Raw genomic sequence first — 18,022 nt, forward strand, 5'->3', positions numbered from 1 at the left:
CGTCGTAGTAAAAATTAAAGACACATACTCTGAACATACCAACCACTACAACATACCAACAACTACTAATAGCAAGATACTGACATTCGCAGACGACACATTGACCCTGCAACAGCAGTCACATCACTACAAGAACATATCACAAAAATAGAAAAGTGGCTTCAAGTTAAACAAATTAAAGCAAACCCCGATAAATGCAACCACATTACATTCACACTGCGAAAACAGATACCTCCAAACATTATACTGAACGGCACGCACATAATACAAACAATGTAAGTCAAATAGCTAGGACTCCACTTAGATACACGATTCACATGGAAACAGCATATTAAATCTATAATAGACAAAATGCAATTAGCAAGGAGACAAATGTATTGGTTAACAAGTCGAAAATCCAAACTAAGCATAGAAAACAAACTAAAAATATACAAAACGATCATAAAACCAATTTGGACGTACGGAATACCACTTTGGGGAACAGCAGCAATGAGCCATATAAGCAACATAGAGACAATCCAAGCTAAAATTCTTAGATCAATTGTAAACGCCCCATGGTACGTTAGAAACGAGGACATACGGAAAGACCTTGGAATACCTAACGATCAAGGAAGAGATTAGCAGATTCGCAAGAAGGTACAGAGAAAGAATAGCAACGCACCCGAACCGGCAGCGGAAACGTTCAACACAACCATAGAAACAAGACTAAAAAGGAAACACCCAGCAGATCTCACAAAGGATATATCTTAACAAACACGAAGATGGTACCCCATTGGGGGTAGCCACTCACATGATAATCAAACAGATAAAAAATTCTACCAAATGTCCAAATTGGACAAATTGTGAATGTGAAATTTTAAATAAAAAAAAAAAAAAAAGGTTTACATTAGCTTTCTAAATTCAACCACCGCAAAGTAGTTGACAAACCATACGAAGAAAAAAAAATACGTTGTCACGCATGCACAATTATAGGCAGAAAGAATTTTGCCTATATTTACCGACATCTTTTTGCGAATATCTCGCAAAGACCGAGCGGCGGTTATATGTATAGGAAGAAGTTGTTCAAAATATTTATTTCTATAACATATCCAAAAATTATCGAAATCTATGAGATGGGTAAGATATCGATGATTACCTTGACTTTCATTGTATTTATCGTTGTTGTATATAATAACTTGGTTGACATGTTGAATCAAATTTGAGAAACTTATTAGTAATTATATGTAAATCTGTCACTATCCTAGATTCGATGATTTTTTAATGTTATCAGGCACATGAATCCGAGGGACTCTCCGATTTCGATGATTTTTTAATATGTTGTTGAAATCAATATTATGAACAACTTTTTCCTATACATATAATCCCTGCTTGGCCTTAGTTTCCAGGATATTTATGAAAATATTTTTAACATTTTTTACTTTGATGTACGTTGGATGCCGCTTAGATTTGAGTTAAACTTATCTACGGACATGATTATATTATATGCCCTGACCACTATGGGTTTATATATCTCACATTTCAATATTTAAACACAAGGAGATGAGAAAAAATGTAATCAAGCTTAGCTATTCGAGAGCATTCAGTAAATGACAAACTTTCTTCTGCATCACATTTACATACTTGACCCGCGATGATTTTGTAGAATTTAAAAAACGATTTTTAGTAGGACAGTCCTTAAATTCATTATTGCAGTTATTGTTGGCCGGCCATCTCACGAAAAGTAGTTTAACGTATCCAAGCCTAAATCAATACAAATCATACTTGCTAGAAATTAAATAAGTTCTGATCTTATTTCAATCAATTTATGGCAAATTCGTGCCAAAAAGTTTGATGACCTATATTGGGTTAAGCGTAGGTTAAATTTTTTATTATATACAACTAAAAATCTTATCTTCTCTCTCCCTATGTTTACAGATTGAAACGTGAGATTATAAACTCATCGCAGTCAGAGCATGTAATACAATCATGTCCGTAAACTAGTCTAACCCAAGCCTAAGCGGCATCTAATACACATCAAAGTAAAAATGTCAAAAATGTCGGAAACTATGGCTGAGCGGTGGTTATATGTATAGGAAAATATTGTTTCAGATGTTGATTTCCGCAGCATATTCAAAAATCATTGAAATCGACGAAGTGAGCTTCTTCGTAAACAATTACTCTTTTTTCTATACACGTAACTGCCACTTCATCTTAGTTCTTGAAATATTCGCAAAAATCCGTCGGTACCACTACAGTGAATTCTACCTATACTTAATTGTGCATCTCTAGCAACGTGTGCGTTAGAATTGGTTGCCGATTGCCTCGCGGCCGAACTTAAAAAGCTAAGGCAAACTTAGCTTTTACACATTATATATTTACAGACTTTTTGTATAACTTTGATAAAGATACAGTAATGAACTCCATAAACAATTATACACATTTCTATATTACAACACAAGTTCACACATCCGCACTCCTCTCAAAAGTCGAGAAGCGAACGCTCTCTTTTCAATATTCGCGGTCATTGCCGAAACTACTATCGGTTCGAACAAACGATATATCTCGCTTCCGGGAACATCTTTAGTGCGACAAATAACAATCTCATACACCGTCGTAACAATATGAACGAAGGATTGACGAGCTTGATTATTCCATGGATCTTTCGGATTACAGCCCCGTGCACAATGGGATATTAAAAATTATTATCATTAATGTTCTTGGTCAGGTTTGGATTAATCTTACAAATTTAGCCACAGAGGACGGTCACCCATAGGTTTGAGTAATAAATAATAACATAACTACCAGTAACATTATATTGCTATTATTTGCAAATTGGAAACATTTTAGCCATGATATCAGAATTTAGTTATTCGACTGTCAAAATCGGGCTATTGTCGAAACAGATTTCCGAAGACGTTTCTTGCAGCCTTACAGGGGAAGTTATGAGTGATTATTTAGATTTGAAAAAAAATATGCTATAAATATAAAGAGATGAATGGTTAACGGATATACACAGATTGCCAAGAGGCGATTGTGTCATAAATATCATAAATACACACATATGGGCAGAATTCACTGTAGTAGTACCGACAGTTTTCTGTAAATATCTCAAAAACTAAAATTTCATCGGAAACACGCAAAGAAAACAGTTGTTCCAAATGTTGATATCTACAACACATTAAAAAAGATCATTGAAATTTAAAATAGCGACAGTCGTTATTTATCAATAATTACCGACTTGTACTATACTTCTGAAATGATGGATTATAGTCAGTTAAAAGTAAGTCATAGTAAAATGGATTGTAGTAAGTTAAAAAGTTTTAATGTTATGTCGACGAATATGGCTCCATTGTAAAGAAGTTAAGAAAATTATTGTCTCACACATATGCTAAAAGAAAGTAAACATAATTACAAAATACACATCGATAACATTTACGTCTTCAGATAGACAAGGCAACCAAATTTCAATTCTGAATTACGATCATACTACAGAAACTTGTATATTGATAAGATATCACGTTTCTATATTAATATCTAGTCATTGAAAGAAAAAGGAAGGGGGAGAGAGATGTAATTGGTATATTGAATAAAGTCATACAAGAAAATTACTTTTTTGGCGGTTACAGATACATATTTAATAATAAAATAAGGTCGTGTTATTAAAAACAGTTCGAATATAACTAATTCGAATAAAAGAATAAATCGAAGTGTAGGGTATTTTAAGCATTTGATATTATAAATTGAAATTAGAACTATATATTAACAAGTAGAATTCAACATATCTGACTCAACTGAATTCAAAAAAATTAATTTCAGTAAATTAGTCAATGATAAATAGACGTAACTTATAAATTGTACTAAGTTCTTCACCATTTTCACCATTACAATCTTGATATTGTGAAAATGGAAATGCTGTATAATATGCTTTTTACCTTAATATTTTCTACAACACAATTAAAAAAATAAATAAGATCCCTTTAAAAAATATGATTCTTTTGATTCGCTACCAATCGTTGTTTTTTTTTTATAAATGACTGTAAATTGATGGAAAATCGTGTGTCGCATTGAGATAAAGACACTGTCTGGTATTAGTATCAGTATCTTTACAAACTATCAAACAAGCATTGAGCATTGATACTTTATACAAGACAATTATTCCGCGAGAGATCCCAAGGAAAAAGCACCCGATTAGTCGGACCAGACTATTCCGATGTTCTATTGTTCCGATATCAAAAGCAGATCCCGTGTCTGTGTGTATGTTTGATCCGTTTGAAATTATTTGTTTAAAATATATCTTTTAAGCCCTCTATAATACTGCGCAGCACCAAATGGATACCGAAAGTTTCGGAATCCTGAAATTCGATTCAGATATCAGTCATTGACCTATATACAGACTTATCCACTTAGCTTGGAACTCGCGCTCGCGAAAACATATGAAAAAGGCAAGAGTGTAACATGCATACTTATTATTACAGTCAAGTGTTGCTCACCATCTATGGGCTATTTTAGAAGTATAATTGGACGAAAACACAGAACGGTTTGCTAGTCGCATAAAGGCTTTAAATGTGACATCACAATAAGGAGAAGACGGTCGCTGAGAAAGCGAGCCACACCGACAGCCGCTTGTCTTCTGTTTGTAAACAAAGGACGAGGGAGCTAAATAAAGGCCTCGTGTAAAACGTGCATACATGAAACTGCAAAAAATATCTGTTATAACTCAATTAAAAGTGAATATCATTAATATATTGGATTTGGGTTTGGGTCCTCAATTCGCCTGCCATGAGGCGGCCAGTAATGTTTCCGTAAAATAAGAACAATTATTCTTTTCATAAAATAATATCTCAATTATTCATTCGCCTATTACTTTCACAATTAATTTGCTACTATCTCGCGCAGGCTTTGCCAGCCACGCGGTAGCCGAATTGAAAAATCTACTCCAAACCTAAACTCAATGCCTTAAAGATATTCACTTTTAATTGAATTAAATATAAGTTATAACAGACGTTTCTTACAGCCTCGCATATGCACATTGTGCACGAGTCCTTAAGTTCGCCCGACCCGCGGTTATAAATAGGAGATAAACGACCGCAACTATGGGTAGAAACACATTGTTGTAGTATTTGCAGCTTTTTGCGATATTGCAGAAACTAAGCGAAATCAACGATTATATATATGGGAAAAATTGTTCAAAATGTTGATTTCTATAACATATTCAAGAATCATCGAAATCCGGGAGAACTAATTTTTCTTCAAAATTTTAAATATAGTATTTATTCATATTGTTATCATCATTTCTTTCTTGCCTCTTCTTAAAATAGATGGATCTCGGGCTGCCGTGTCTCAAGTTATCCTGACAGAGCTGACACGAAGTTACCTAAAGACTACCTGCTCATACTGACACATACAATAAATCTATGACTAATATCCAAAATTTAGTTTCAGAGTCCCGAGCGATACGGGTACACCAAAATTCGCCGTATCCTGTCCTAACTTTTTCCAACTTTCGACCCGCCCTGAAGCTGAGGATCAAGACACTCAGGTCGGCCTGCACAGCTCTATATACCGATGTTTACAATGGATAGAAACAAATGGATGATTTTGTTTGATTTTGTTTGATGTTGATATATTGACATCGGTTGCAGCTCACATAGATATATGAATCAGTATATGTATTGTTCTAATTGGTGAGCAAACCTGATACTGATGCAGGTTTCAACGTATGGAACGTGACATCGATACAGAATATCCACTTTTAAGATCTGAAGGTTACACAAGGTATCAGGTAACTAATTCAATAATCAAACCGAAAATGGACTGATTTCACATAAAAAAAAGTAAGACGGAAATATAGAATAAAATTTTTTCACATAATGCTTTGTTTTCGAGAATTCATTAAAAAATTAATTTATTTTAAAATATTTCTTTACAGAAACTTTTTAAATTAATTTCTACTACAAAAAGGATTAATTTCAATAATTTTTAAATTAAAAACATATCTGTGAGATAAACATTTTTATGTAATAGGTAATATGTAATAGTTTAGATAATAGGTAATAGATCGTATAGACATATCAACAATGTTTACGAATAAAGATAACAGTATAAAATCCGTCGAGACTTGACCCAGTACTTATACATGTATTTGACAAATTGTCGAAGTTAATTTTCTCGACAACAAAACCTTATATGAAAAAAAAATTGCATTCTACATTTTGGTCTTTTTTTATGTAAAACATCGCCTTCCAGGTTGTATCACCGGTTACCTAGCATCTTGCATATCATCAATCATTATACTACAGAGTCTTCAGGTGATTGCCAAATATCTTTTTCTCTAATACATATAGTAGTGTTGGAAGATAATTAGATATTTTTAACAAAGGTTAGAAAGAAGGCAAATATTGTTATATTATAGAAGAAAGTTCCAATGGACTAGAACCAAAGAATACAATGTCATAAACTATAACTTACAACACTATTCATTATGAAAAGCAAAGAAACAAAGTGGAAAGTATTTTTTGAAACCTTAAAGCTAGATATGTGAGCAGAGCTGAAGGCAGTTATAAACCTGATTAAACCGAAAAGAGCTATGCATAGCCCTAATGAAAAATGCGGCAGAAGGAATCTTTCAAGGTCATTACTAAGAATTATGATATAGCTGAATGTATATTCAAACAAACATATAAAGGAAGATAAACAGGATGTAACAGAAATGATAATAAATTGCTCAACGCTATTGTAGTATCGTGGACGAAAGGCCTAAGAGATACCGGGCGAACTATAAATAATGTCGCGAGAAAGCCGAAGTGCCGATAGGCCCAACAATGTATCGTCGATCCTTCAATCGAATAGTTTCGCGGAAAAGGACTGCGTGACCCTGGTCACGAGCGGTTGCGGAACACGTGCTTGGTGGGGCTAAGAAAAAAAAGACAAAGGAATGCTAAGGGAGAAAGATGAATTAACAGTCAGAGTGTTAGTTGAGAAGTCAGAGAGTGCGAATTGCGTTGTCGAATGTCAGATTTCTCATTGATACCGCAGCAGGAATAAACCTAATAAAGGAGAACGTTCAAACCTCTAGCCTAAAGACTTTTCTAATGGAAAATGACAAACACACCACCGACAAAATTTGTAATCTAAACATGCTCAAGAAGAATCACCAATTTCACGTAGTCCCTGACAACTTTCCCCTAATAGAAGATAGAATAACTGGACTCCCATTCCTTACAAAGTACCAATACAACGTTACTAACGATAAACTAACCTTGGACGAGATTATACTACCATTCCAGAACACCGATAACAAGATAGGACCAGGTGAAACTTTAACTTCAACCCAATACATCGAAGGAAAGCCCACAACAAAATGCTTTATCAACACTGGTAAGCAAATCTGTCATATTATAAACGAAATAGAAAACCCCATAAGCTAAGACAAATTAATAAATTTGCATAAATAATACGTACCAAACATATTGATCCAGAACTTCGAGAACCCCTTGAGAAATTCCTTATCGATTACCTAGACGTTTTTAACATGGAAACAGACTCACTACCATGCACTAACTTAACCGAACATACAATCACACTCAAGACAGACAAACCTATAAACATCAAATCTTATTGACTGTCCGAATGTCATAAAAAAGAAATTGAGACTCAAATCAATGACATGCTAAGCAAACGTATCATAGAACCATCGGATAGTCCATATAACACACCAATTTGGGTAGTTCCAAAGAAATTAGATGTATCAGGTAAACAAATATGGAGAAAATTAAATATGGAGAAAATTAAACGAGCAAACAGATCAAGACGCGTATCCTTTGCCAAATTCGGACGAAATACTCTATCACTAAGCAAAGCTAAATTTTTCTCAGTTCTAGACCTCTCGTCAGGATTTCACCGGATACCTATGGAACAAAAATCCAAAAAATTTTCAACTCCACAAGGTCATTTCTACTATAATCGTATGTCTTTTGGCCTCAAAAACGCATCGGTTCCAACGCATGATGTATAGCCCTTATGATGATTAGTAAGAAATATCTGTTTCATATACTTAGACGATATCATAATATTCGGAAGCACCATCCAAGAGCACAACCGAAATCTAGCCATTGTATTAGACAGATTACAAAATTTAAGATTAAAGATACAACCGGACAAATGTGAATTTGTGAAACTAGAATTAGAATATCTAGGACATTATTTTATTACTATAAAAGAAGGAGTAAAACCCGACCCTAAAAGATTCAGGCCGTGAAAGATTTTAAAATACCAAAAACCGCGACTCACATAAAATCATTCTTAGGACTTGTTGTGTACTACAGAAAATTTATAAGCAAATTTTTTAAAATCGCGAAACCACCGACAGATCTCACAAAGAGAAATACTCCATTCCACTGAATTGATAAACAATAGCTTGCATTTGACACACTGAAACAAAAACTCTGTGAAGCTCCTGTACGACAATATCCAGACTTAAAAAAACATTTACATTAATAACAGACGCAAGTAACGAAGGATTAAGAGCAATACTTACATATCCCGAACCTTGAACCCGCCTGAGAAAAACTATTCCACAACCGACAAAGAGTTACTAGCAATAGTATGGCCAATCAAAAGACTAAGGCAATACCTACTTGGTAGAAAATTTAAGATTCAAAGTGATCATCAAGTTTTAAAGTGGTTAAAAAATGTTAAGGATCCCTCATCGAGACTCATGCGATGGCGCTTCAGACTCGAGGAGTACGATTATGAAATTGAATACAAAAAAGGAAAAGAAAATACAGTTGCACACGCTCTATCCAGATTGTATCCTATCACCAATGAAGAAATCCAATCCGATCTAAAAAACCTGAACTATTATGACGAATATATCGACTGGAAAACCAATATATCACCCCAGCTCCAATAACTCAAAAACCTAACAAACCACACTTTAAACAAATTACAAAGACCGAACTAGGAGACTTTAACGAACAGCATTGGTTGCATCAATTAACTAAACATTTTATTAAACATCAAACTGGACACTTGCATATAGGAATAAAAGACAATAGCTTCAGCACATTAGAAAAGGTAAACATTCAACTCGTGCTAAGGTATCTAACAGCCAGATTCTCTAATTAAACTAATATTTGGACAAGATCCGCCAGTACACTACGATAACGAACAAAAACAAACGATACTACGCGAAAATCATAACGAAATAGTAGGACACTTAGGTATACACCGCACCGTGAAACGAATACAAGAATACCATCACTGGACAAACCTAGAGCAAGACGTCACAGAATTTATACAGAACTGCGAAACCTGCCAACGAGAAAAATTAAACCGTATCAGGGAGCAAAGCCGTACCAAAGAGCAACCCATAATAACTGACACACCCGTTAACCCTAGTGATAAAATCGCAATGGATATATTCGGACCTCTCACCAAAACTAAACAAGGCAACCAATTTATCCTATCTATCCAAGATCAATTAAACAAATATCTCGTTCTCATACCTTTAAAAGATCTAACAGCCAATTCGATCATTAACGAACTTTTGGATCACTATGTGTACATATTTTCCGCACCGAAAAGTATCCTCACGAACATGGGACGAAACTTTATATGTAAACTGATGGATACAATTGCAAAGGCTTTCAAAATTCGACACATAAAAATTACTTCTTTCCACCCGCAATCTAACGGATCTCTCGAACGAACACATGCTGTAGTAAAAGATCTTATTCGAACTTGTACAACCGACCGACAAAACGATTGGGACGAAAATTTAAAACTAATATGCATGGGATATAATACTTCAGTACACGGAAACGACCGGACATATCCCATTTGAATTAACATTTGGAAGACAAGCTAACATGCCATTCTCAATATCAAACAACCCCACCCTAACTAAAGATCAATTATTTAACCTCCGGAAAAATCTACATAACGCTAATCTACATCAAATTCGAAAAATTATCAAAACACAAACGATATTCCAAGTAAAAGATAAAGTATGGGTACATAACGATCACAAAACCAACAAACTAGACCACGAATGGCTAGGACCGGCAGAAATCCTCTCATCCCATCCACCCACTTATCTTATTGGATATTCCAATGGCCAAACGCAAAGAATCCACGGTAAAAGATTAAAGCCTTATTTTTCAGGAAGGAGACCATAACATGGATAATTTTAGCCCTCGAATACATCTAAAGCAATCTAGTAGTAAGACCACTAAATTATGCTAACGTTTTCTTAGAACATATCGACAAAATTATCAATACTATCATATCAGGAAAACAATGAATGGAAAATAACACAAATTTATCCGATACCTTTCAAGTATTTATCGCACCCGTAGTAGAAACTGACTTAATACTAACCAACTCAGAACAATACACCTTCGTCGATAGCCACTACTTAAACAAATATTGTAAACGAACGTTAATCATCCACATTTGTAAAAGAACTCAACTCAATAGAATCAATTCACCTGAACGTAGAATAGAATTAATTAATAACCAACAAACCGTCAAAACTTGCCCGACTGCTGTCTCCAAGCTGGAAGAATTGACGTTCGTATCTTTACAAACGGAAAACCATTATATTATTATTCCTACGAAAAATGTACAAATGTAAACTTTTCAAATGTCTACATCGATTACTTCCTAAAAATGTATGTATCAAATCCCTACCGTAAGCCTACCAAAGCGCTCACGTAAACAATATGCATCAAAAATTCATCCATCAGCCCATGGGACGGTCACCTTCCAAAACATTACCGAAAATGAAGATAACGGGATCATTCAAATCAGGCGACCCACCAGAGCCATACACTTCAACGGAGCAAAGCAAATCTAACGTCCATTTATCTACACAGCCATCGAAATAATAACCAAATAGTAACGGAATAGCCGCCTCTGAGATACACCAGATGACAACCCCTCCAGAGGGACTGAAGTCTCAGTCTGTTGTAACATTTTGAATCAGTCTGTTGTAACATTTTGAACCGTCACTCTGTTGGATCTTCATAATAAATTCTATTACCATATACAAAATTCAATTTCTTCACCTTATTTGTGAAACGTTCGAACTGCGACACGAGGAGATCACGGGCGATCTATTATTTTCGTGACTTTATGTCTTCTACGTGACACTAGCGTTGTCAAGAGAGTGTGGCCCACGTAAGAGATAGCGTTCGATCCGTAGTGACGAGAGTTGCAAATTAACTATCTAGTTATCTTAATTATAATTTTAAATAATTTCGTTGGTTGTTTAACAATGTCACATGATGATTCCGAAAAATATGATAATATCATAAATAAGATACCATGTTATTCTTCAGTGTATTATAACTATCAAATATTGACTTCTACAACATTGCAAAAATACCTCTTAGGGTGCGCTATACAAAAAAATAGCACAGTATTTACAAGAAAATTGAAAATCTTAATGAAGAATCTATTTCATTGCATTACTGTAATAATATTTAAAAATGAATAAAGAATTCGTAACAATGTCTATTTCATCTATTTCTTAATGAAGAATTTCATTGCATTACTGTAATAATATTTAAGAATGAATAAAGAATTCGTAACAATATTATTTTTTCATGTAATAATATTTTTTAACACAATTTTAATACTTTTAATTCTTTTTCTCTTATTCCGTTCTTAAAATAATTCACTGCTGAAAACATTACTATATATAAAATGAAATAAAATAAATATATACTCACCCTGAGATCTTCATTTCGTACTATTTCTAGAAGATGTCTGAGAAGTTCATGCGAATCATGTTGCCCTCCATCCATACATTGCGTTGTTTTCTTTTTAAACGAGTTTAACAACTCTGATGGACGATAAGATTGACGTTCATCAGTATTTTGCATTTCTGTAAGTGTTTTGCATAAAATTGAGGTAAAACTGCCCCAACCTTCTAAAATACCCTCTATTGGTGGCTAAAAAATATTTTGTTAATAATATTTAAATAATTTATGTAATGGCAAGTTATTTATGGCATAATATTACTATAAGCATATAATATCACTAAATGTATAAATATTATAATGCACATCTTGTAATATAAAAAGGACTTAATCCAATTGACAATTATTACAAAATTATACATAGTACCATTTGAATAAGCTGCTTGCTCTTAACGATATAAAAAACATATCGAGAAAATCTTACTTAATTTTAAATGGAACATAATTTGCGATATTAGTACTTTATAGAAATATAACAAATGACGAAACACTTATTCATTAAAGAAAGGAATGTTTCAGTACTTGCAAAAACATTATGTGCCTTTCTTATAATTATACTTATAATTTTATGATTACAATTAAATCTGTTTTCAAATCTGTTTATCTGGAGCTCTTATATTTTTAATAATTATTCTATAATTTACATGCATACATTGTCTAATCTAAGATATAATTATGTCTTTAAAAATTTCTCAGATCATCTCAATTGCTGGTGTAATATTAAAGGGAATGAATTTACATAAAAAAATAAGTTGAAAATTTAGTGACATTTTTTCATAAACTTCATTTTGGAATAAATAGACGTTGAAGATTCGTCGAGAATACATACAAACATTTGACTGTACTGTGTATACTAATTTACATTAATTTTTGTTACGATCATATGTACATATTTATAAACGCTACTAACGGTGGTCTGACACCTACAATTCCTAAAATTTTTACTTACAAAAGCGATGCGGGAAAATAGATTTTCGAGATTAGATTTTTTCTCAAAAGGTGTGTATAATTGATAGTGCAATCATTGATAAATTTTTTTCATGACTCAAATTACACCGATAAAAAAATGGTGACAAAAAATAATATACCAACTACTTCCAGGAAGACATTGTAAAGAGGAGGCTTTAATCAGATTTAACAAGCATGTTTGAAGGAAATAAACTTATAACGGAAGTTTGATAGTTCAAAAATTTAGAAAAATTTGGAGCTCTGCAAAAAAAATAGCTCAGGTGGTACCAACGAAAGTACGAAGTTTTTCTGAAACTGTCATACTGCACAAGTATGATAGAAATCTTCATGCGTGTAATAATATAATAAAATTCTACTTGTGTGTATATTTTCGTCTCCTAGATAGTTTTGTATAAACATATGTACTACTGTGTACTCATCTATTTATATGAATTTTGATAATCCGATAGACTTTCATTCTTTTAAAGAAGCAAGAACTATTCCGCTACGTACATGGAGTGTATAGTAAAATCGCAATTATACATTGTGCGTTATGCGAAAGATATTTCTGTTTTAAAAAGAGTATCATTATTGTAACTTACGTAACCACCACAGTAAGCACAACCGTGCGAAATATGTACATATATTTTATTCTACTATCATAAAAGTATAACCATAACTACACTTATAACGCTTGCAAATTAGCAGTCTTAATGAATTCATAGTCGAAATTTCAGTGTCTCTGTCATATAGCATATACTTATAATAGTATATAATACAAGTATATACATATAATAAACTATCTATTTGAGTGTCATCAAAAATTAAAACTACAAAAAATTAAGGAAGAAAAGCTTTTCTCAAAAATTCTTTACACAGTATAGAGCATGGAAAATGTCAAAACTATAATCCCCTTTTCCACTTGTGATTAGTCGCGCGCGACTCTCAGTCATACAAAATCCATTGTTGAATATGGTACAATTCCTATACGCGCTGCCACGCCTAAGGATGCGATGTCGCGGACGCGAAATTGTGCGAAGTCAAGATCAATTGCACGCGACTACAAAGTATATGAAATACATATATGTCATACCCACATCCAGAACAACTACATGTGACTGAATGTTATTTTACGTCTTTTCAAGGCGTTTTAATATATAATAGTATTACCTTATATTGCTATGCATTATTATATAATAATAATATATAATATCATATTATAATAATATATAATATTATAATTTATAATATCCTTAACATAAATAATTAATATTATAATGATGAGAGATTTTCTACCGTGATACTACACATATGTTTGGTTGTTAACAATAGACAGAAACTCCAAAGTTAATTATCTTATTTATATCCTTTAGTTTTTCCAAAAAAATTGTTTATTTAGTACTAACAGTTTCTCGACATAACTAAGTTACTAACTTTTTATGACGAATGATTTAATGAATTGATTAATATGTTAAAAAATGTATGGTTTCATTAAAAAAAATTAAGCTGACCTGTATTTGGCATCGCGCGCGACTAGCCGCAAGTGGAAAAAAGTTCTAGGTTCTAGCTACGCATTATACAGCCGACAAACCAACCAACCGAACAGTTAAAATCACATAACTATGCGACGGTGTCCACATATATATACATATATATATGTGTGCGTCAGCAGCACGTCGCGAAATAGAAAAGGATTGATGGCGGAGCGGTGAAGAAAGACAATAAACCCGTTCACCAGCGCCGTGTCATGCGGAAATAAACATTTGAGAGGGTCGTACAGCGTGGCCACCCCACAGTGGGGTCCGCTTCATTTTCGTATCAGTCAGAGAACACTATTGCAATAATGAAACTTTTTTATTTTTTATTTTTTGTTAATGAATGATTGAAGTGAAACCAAACACGACATTGTTATCGTGTTGTTTACGATAATGAGATACGTGCGAACCAATCGTATATAGGGTAGGGCATAACTTAACGTGATCAGCGTTTTTATAGGAGGATGTGTAAAGAACGCATAAAGGTCAACTTCGTTTTTCTAGATGAAATTACATATATTTTTTACATACATTCATTCTTTGAAGCATTCTACGTCAAATAGTGTCAAAGGACAATATTATTATTATTTTAAATGTATTTCTTTTATATTATTATAAATATATTTTTTTTAATGCTAATGAAATTGCTGAATGAAGATTTAACCGAACTGAAAATACGCGACGTTTGGCCGTATCATAGAGCCATCGCTCTTCCTAACATTTCTTAAAAATGATTAAGAACAGCGCCCCACCGGTTGATTTTCGGAATCTCAATCCTAACCGACGCTACACACAGTAGAAGCAACTAGATACCAAGCACGGTATCCAATACCAATTGAATCACGTCAAAAATTAACTCTTCAGATTTCTAGCTTATGATGCCTCATTAAGAAATTAAGAAATAGACAGGAAAATTATATTACTTACTGTATTAATAAACAAATATGTATATACAGTAATATAATTTATATTATATAATAATAATAATATTAATATTAATAATACTAAATATTAATATTAATAATAATTTATATTATATAATAATATAATATAAATTATATTACTGTATATACATATTTGTTTATTCGTATCTGTTTCAAGAAGCAATGCTTAGCACATGTCACCGCGCAAATATCACCAGTCCGTGCTTCCTACTTCTGTGAAGTTCTTTCCGCAAAAATCAGTAAATTTGTAAACTCAATATCTCAAGAACTAATTAAAGTTAGTCGTATATATGGAGAGTTAGTGAATTCTTTTTAAGAAACACAATCAAATGATCTGAAAAATATGTTCCACGTAGAAAAACGAACTTGATCATCTTCGCTCGAAAAATAACTACGTAAAAAATATTCGCCTTCATTAAAAAATGTATCTGTCTTATGCCATATAATCTTCATATGAAAAACTTTTTGTAGCTACAATACATTAGAAAATATGTAAAGAACTGTCCGGAGTTACCGTGGACACTCTGTATAAGTATGTGATAAAAATTAATATCTCGTACACCATAACATCCGAATGTAAATAATGTTCCCTTTTATATCGAAATGATCGTCAGAAAATGGTTCGTTAAAAAATGGCCTCTTTTATTAGTACGAAAATTGTGTTTTTCTTTAATCTTACAAATTTCTCATATTTAAAAAAGACAACATGATCAATGACATTCAATTCTATAAAAAGACAGCCCTTTCCAACGTTTATGCTAGTGAAGAGAATTTTTAAAAATGAAAACAACTTTTCCAAACATTCCTGAATAGAAATCGTAAATGGTAGTCTGAAACCGTCTGTACTGCCGGTCGCTTGCTACTCACTCATAGAGCTGCTACATGCCGGATATTAATTTTGATTACTCGAAGGAAAACGAAAGAAACATAGCGTATTATAATTACGTAAGATCACAGGAGATTACGATCTACTCGAATTTTTACAATTTTTGTAACCATACATACTGAAGGACTTCATTTATACATATAAAACTGACAATAAGAAAAGTTTTACTATAATACCGAAAATCCAAATTCCAATTTATCTATATTTTGTAGAATTGTTTGAAGTTTATGAATATTCAATGAAATAACATTTTACAACAAAAATTAACAATTAATTCGACAAGATTTAGATACTTAATAACTATATATAACTATATATACTATATTACATATATATAGAAACTATATATACGTAATTTAATTTAAAAAAGCTACACAAAATAATAAAAACTAATCAAAAGATTAAAAAATTATATATATATTATTCAATGGACATTCAGCACAGCTGTTAAACTTTCAGGGTGCCGACTTTTTATGTTCATAGTTTCATTTTTAAAAAAAATTGGTTTATATATCCTCCACACATCCTTCTATAAAAGCTAATCGCGTCAAATTATGTCTAAACCATCTAAACCCTCCAACTTTCATTTAAAACATTTCATTAAAATCATTACTTGCGCAGTAATGGAAGTGCTGCCTGGCGATCGTATCAAATATTAACTAGAGTTAGGGCCCTCCAAAAGGCCACTTTCACCTTCGTATCAGTGAAACAACTAATCCAGAGGCAACATTTTTATTTTATATTTTTTCTTAATAAAAATTTCATTAATACATTGAATTGAGATTTTTCTAATTAAAGTGAGATCAAACTTCATATTGTTATAAAATTTTATAGTAAATTACATTACCCAATTTTATAACAATATCGTGTTTGGTCTCATTTTAATCAGGAAAACCACACCAATATGTTAATGAAACTTTTATGAACAGAACATTAAAAATAAAGAATTTTCACTGTTGCATTAGTATTGGATTTGCCGCTACAAAGCTGAAACTGTGCGACCCTCTCAAGTCAATGGTAGTATCCATGTGATGCGATAAAGATGAAATTTCATACAATTCCAGTGATAAATATGACAGCTATTATCGCACGAATGTCATGTAGAAGGCTCCCATTTAACACTAGGTTTTACGGACATTTCGATTGGGTCAAAATGACGCGTATCCGTAGAGATAGGTATACCACATAGAAAACTTAAAAACTAGAAAACCTTGAAGAAAATGATTTTCGATATATATTTGTCTCGTTAAATGGATAAGAGTCAGTATAAATGGTAGAAGAAAAATATAAACGTCTCGTGTAATTTATCTCACGAAATTCGAAATGCGTCGAAATGACGCGTCCCGTAAACCTAGTGTTAAAATGTGTCTGTTTCGTGTCGTATTGGTTGATCAGTCGATTTGTTAACTGTGCAATGTGCAACTAGAATCTAGCCTATAACTATAAAAAATTAAGTATCAAAAGATTATAAAACTTTTAATTTAGCTGCTTTTTATATCACGTGCAGTTTTGTAAATATTTAAAACTACACAAAAACTTGTATTTGTTTTGAAGAATGGATTCATCTTTATTAAATGTTTGCTTGCTGGAACTAAGAATGGTTTCATTATTAGCGTAATTTCTATAAACTTTCAAATTTTTCTGAATTTTCGAGTCACCGGATTTCTCTTGCTAACGCGATGCAAGTAGATGAAATGAAACTTAGACCATTTACTCCGCAGCTATTTTTGTATAATTGATAACAGCTTAAAATTAAAGATCTCTTTTCAAAATTTATTGATCCTTTAATTTTGTTACTTAGTATACAGAGTATGTAGATTAATCAGGATTTAAATCGATCCCTGCGAATATTTCCGAAACTCATCATGATACTGAAAAATATTTCAAACAAGAAGTAAGTGGTTTTGAGGGGAATATAATGTGATGACATTAGGTTTTTGTAGCTGGACACATAGAGGACATATG

General features: G+C 32.6%; 1 protein-coding gene across 3 annotated transcripts in view; it reads right to left on the bottom strand.

The window, feature by feature from the left end:
* LOC100740680 (ubiquitin carboxyl-terminal hydrolase 16) overlaps nt 1–18,022 on the bottom strand; it is a 43,352-nt gene that overhangs the window by 17,175 nt on the left and 8,155 nt on the right. For all 3 annotated transcript variants that reach the window (XM_033323886.1, XM_003493732.4, XM_012392144.3), the window contains exon 7: nt 11,715–11,936. In XM_033323886.1, coding sequence (XP_033179777.1) covers nt 11,715–11,936 — 222 coding nt within the window. The remainder of the gene's footprint in view (nt 1–11,714; nt 11,937–18,022) is intronic.

Source organism: Bombus impatiens, unplaced genomic scaffold (assembly GCF_000188095.3).
Source record: "Bombus impatiens unplaced genomic scaffold, BIMP_2.2 scf_1283, whole genome shotgun sequence".
In the NCBI taxonomy this organism is placed as follows: Eukaryota; Metazoa; Arthropoda; class Insecta; order Hymenoptera; family Apidae; genus Bombus; species Bombus impatiens.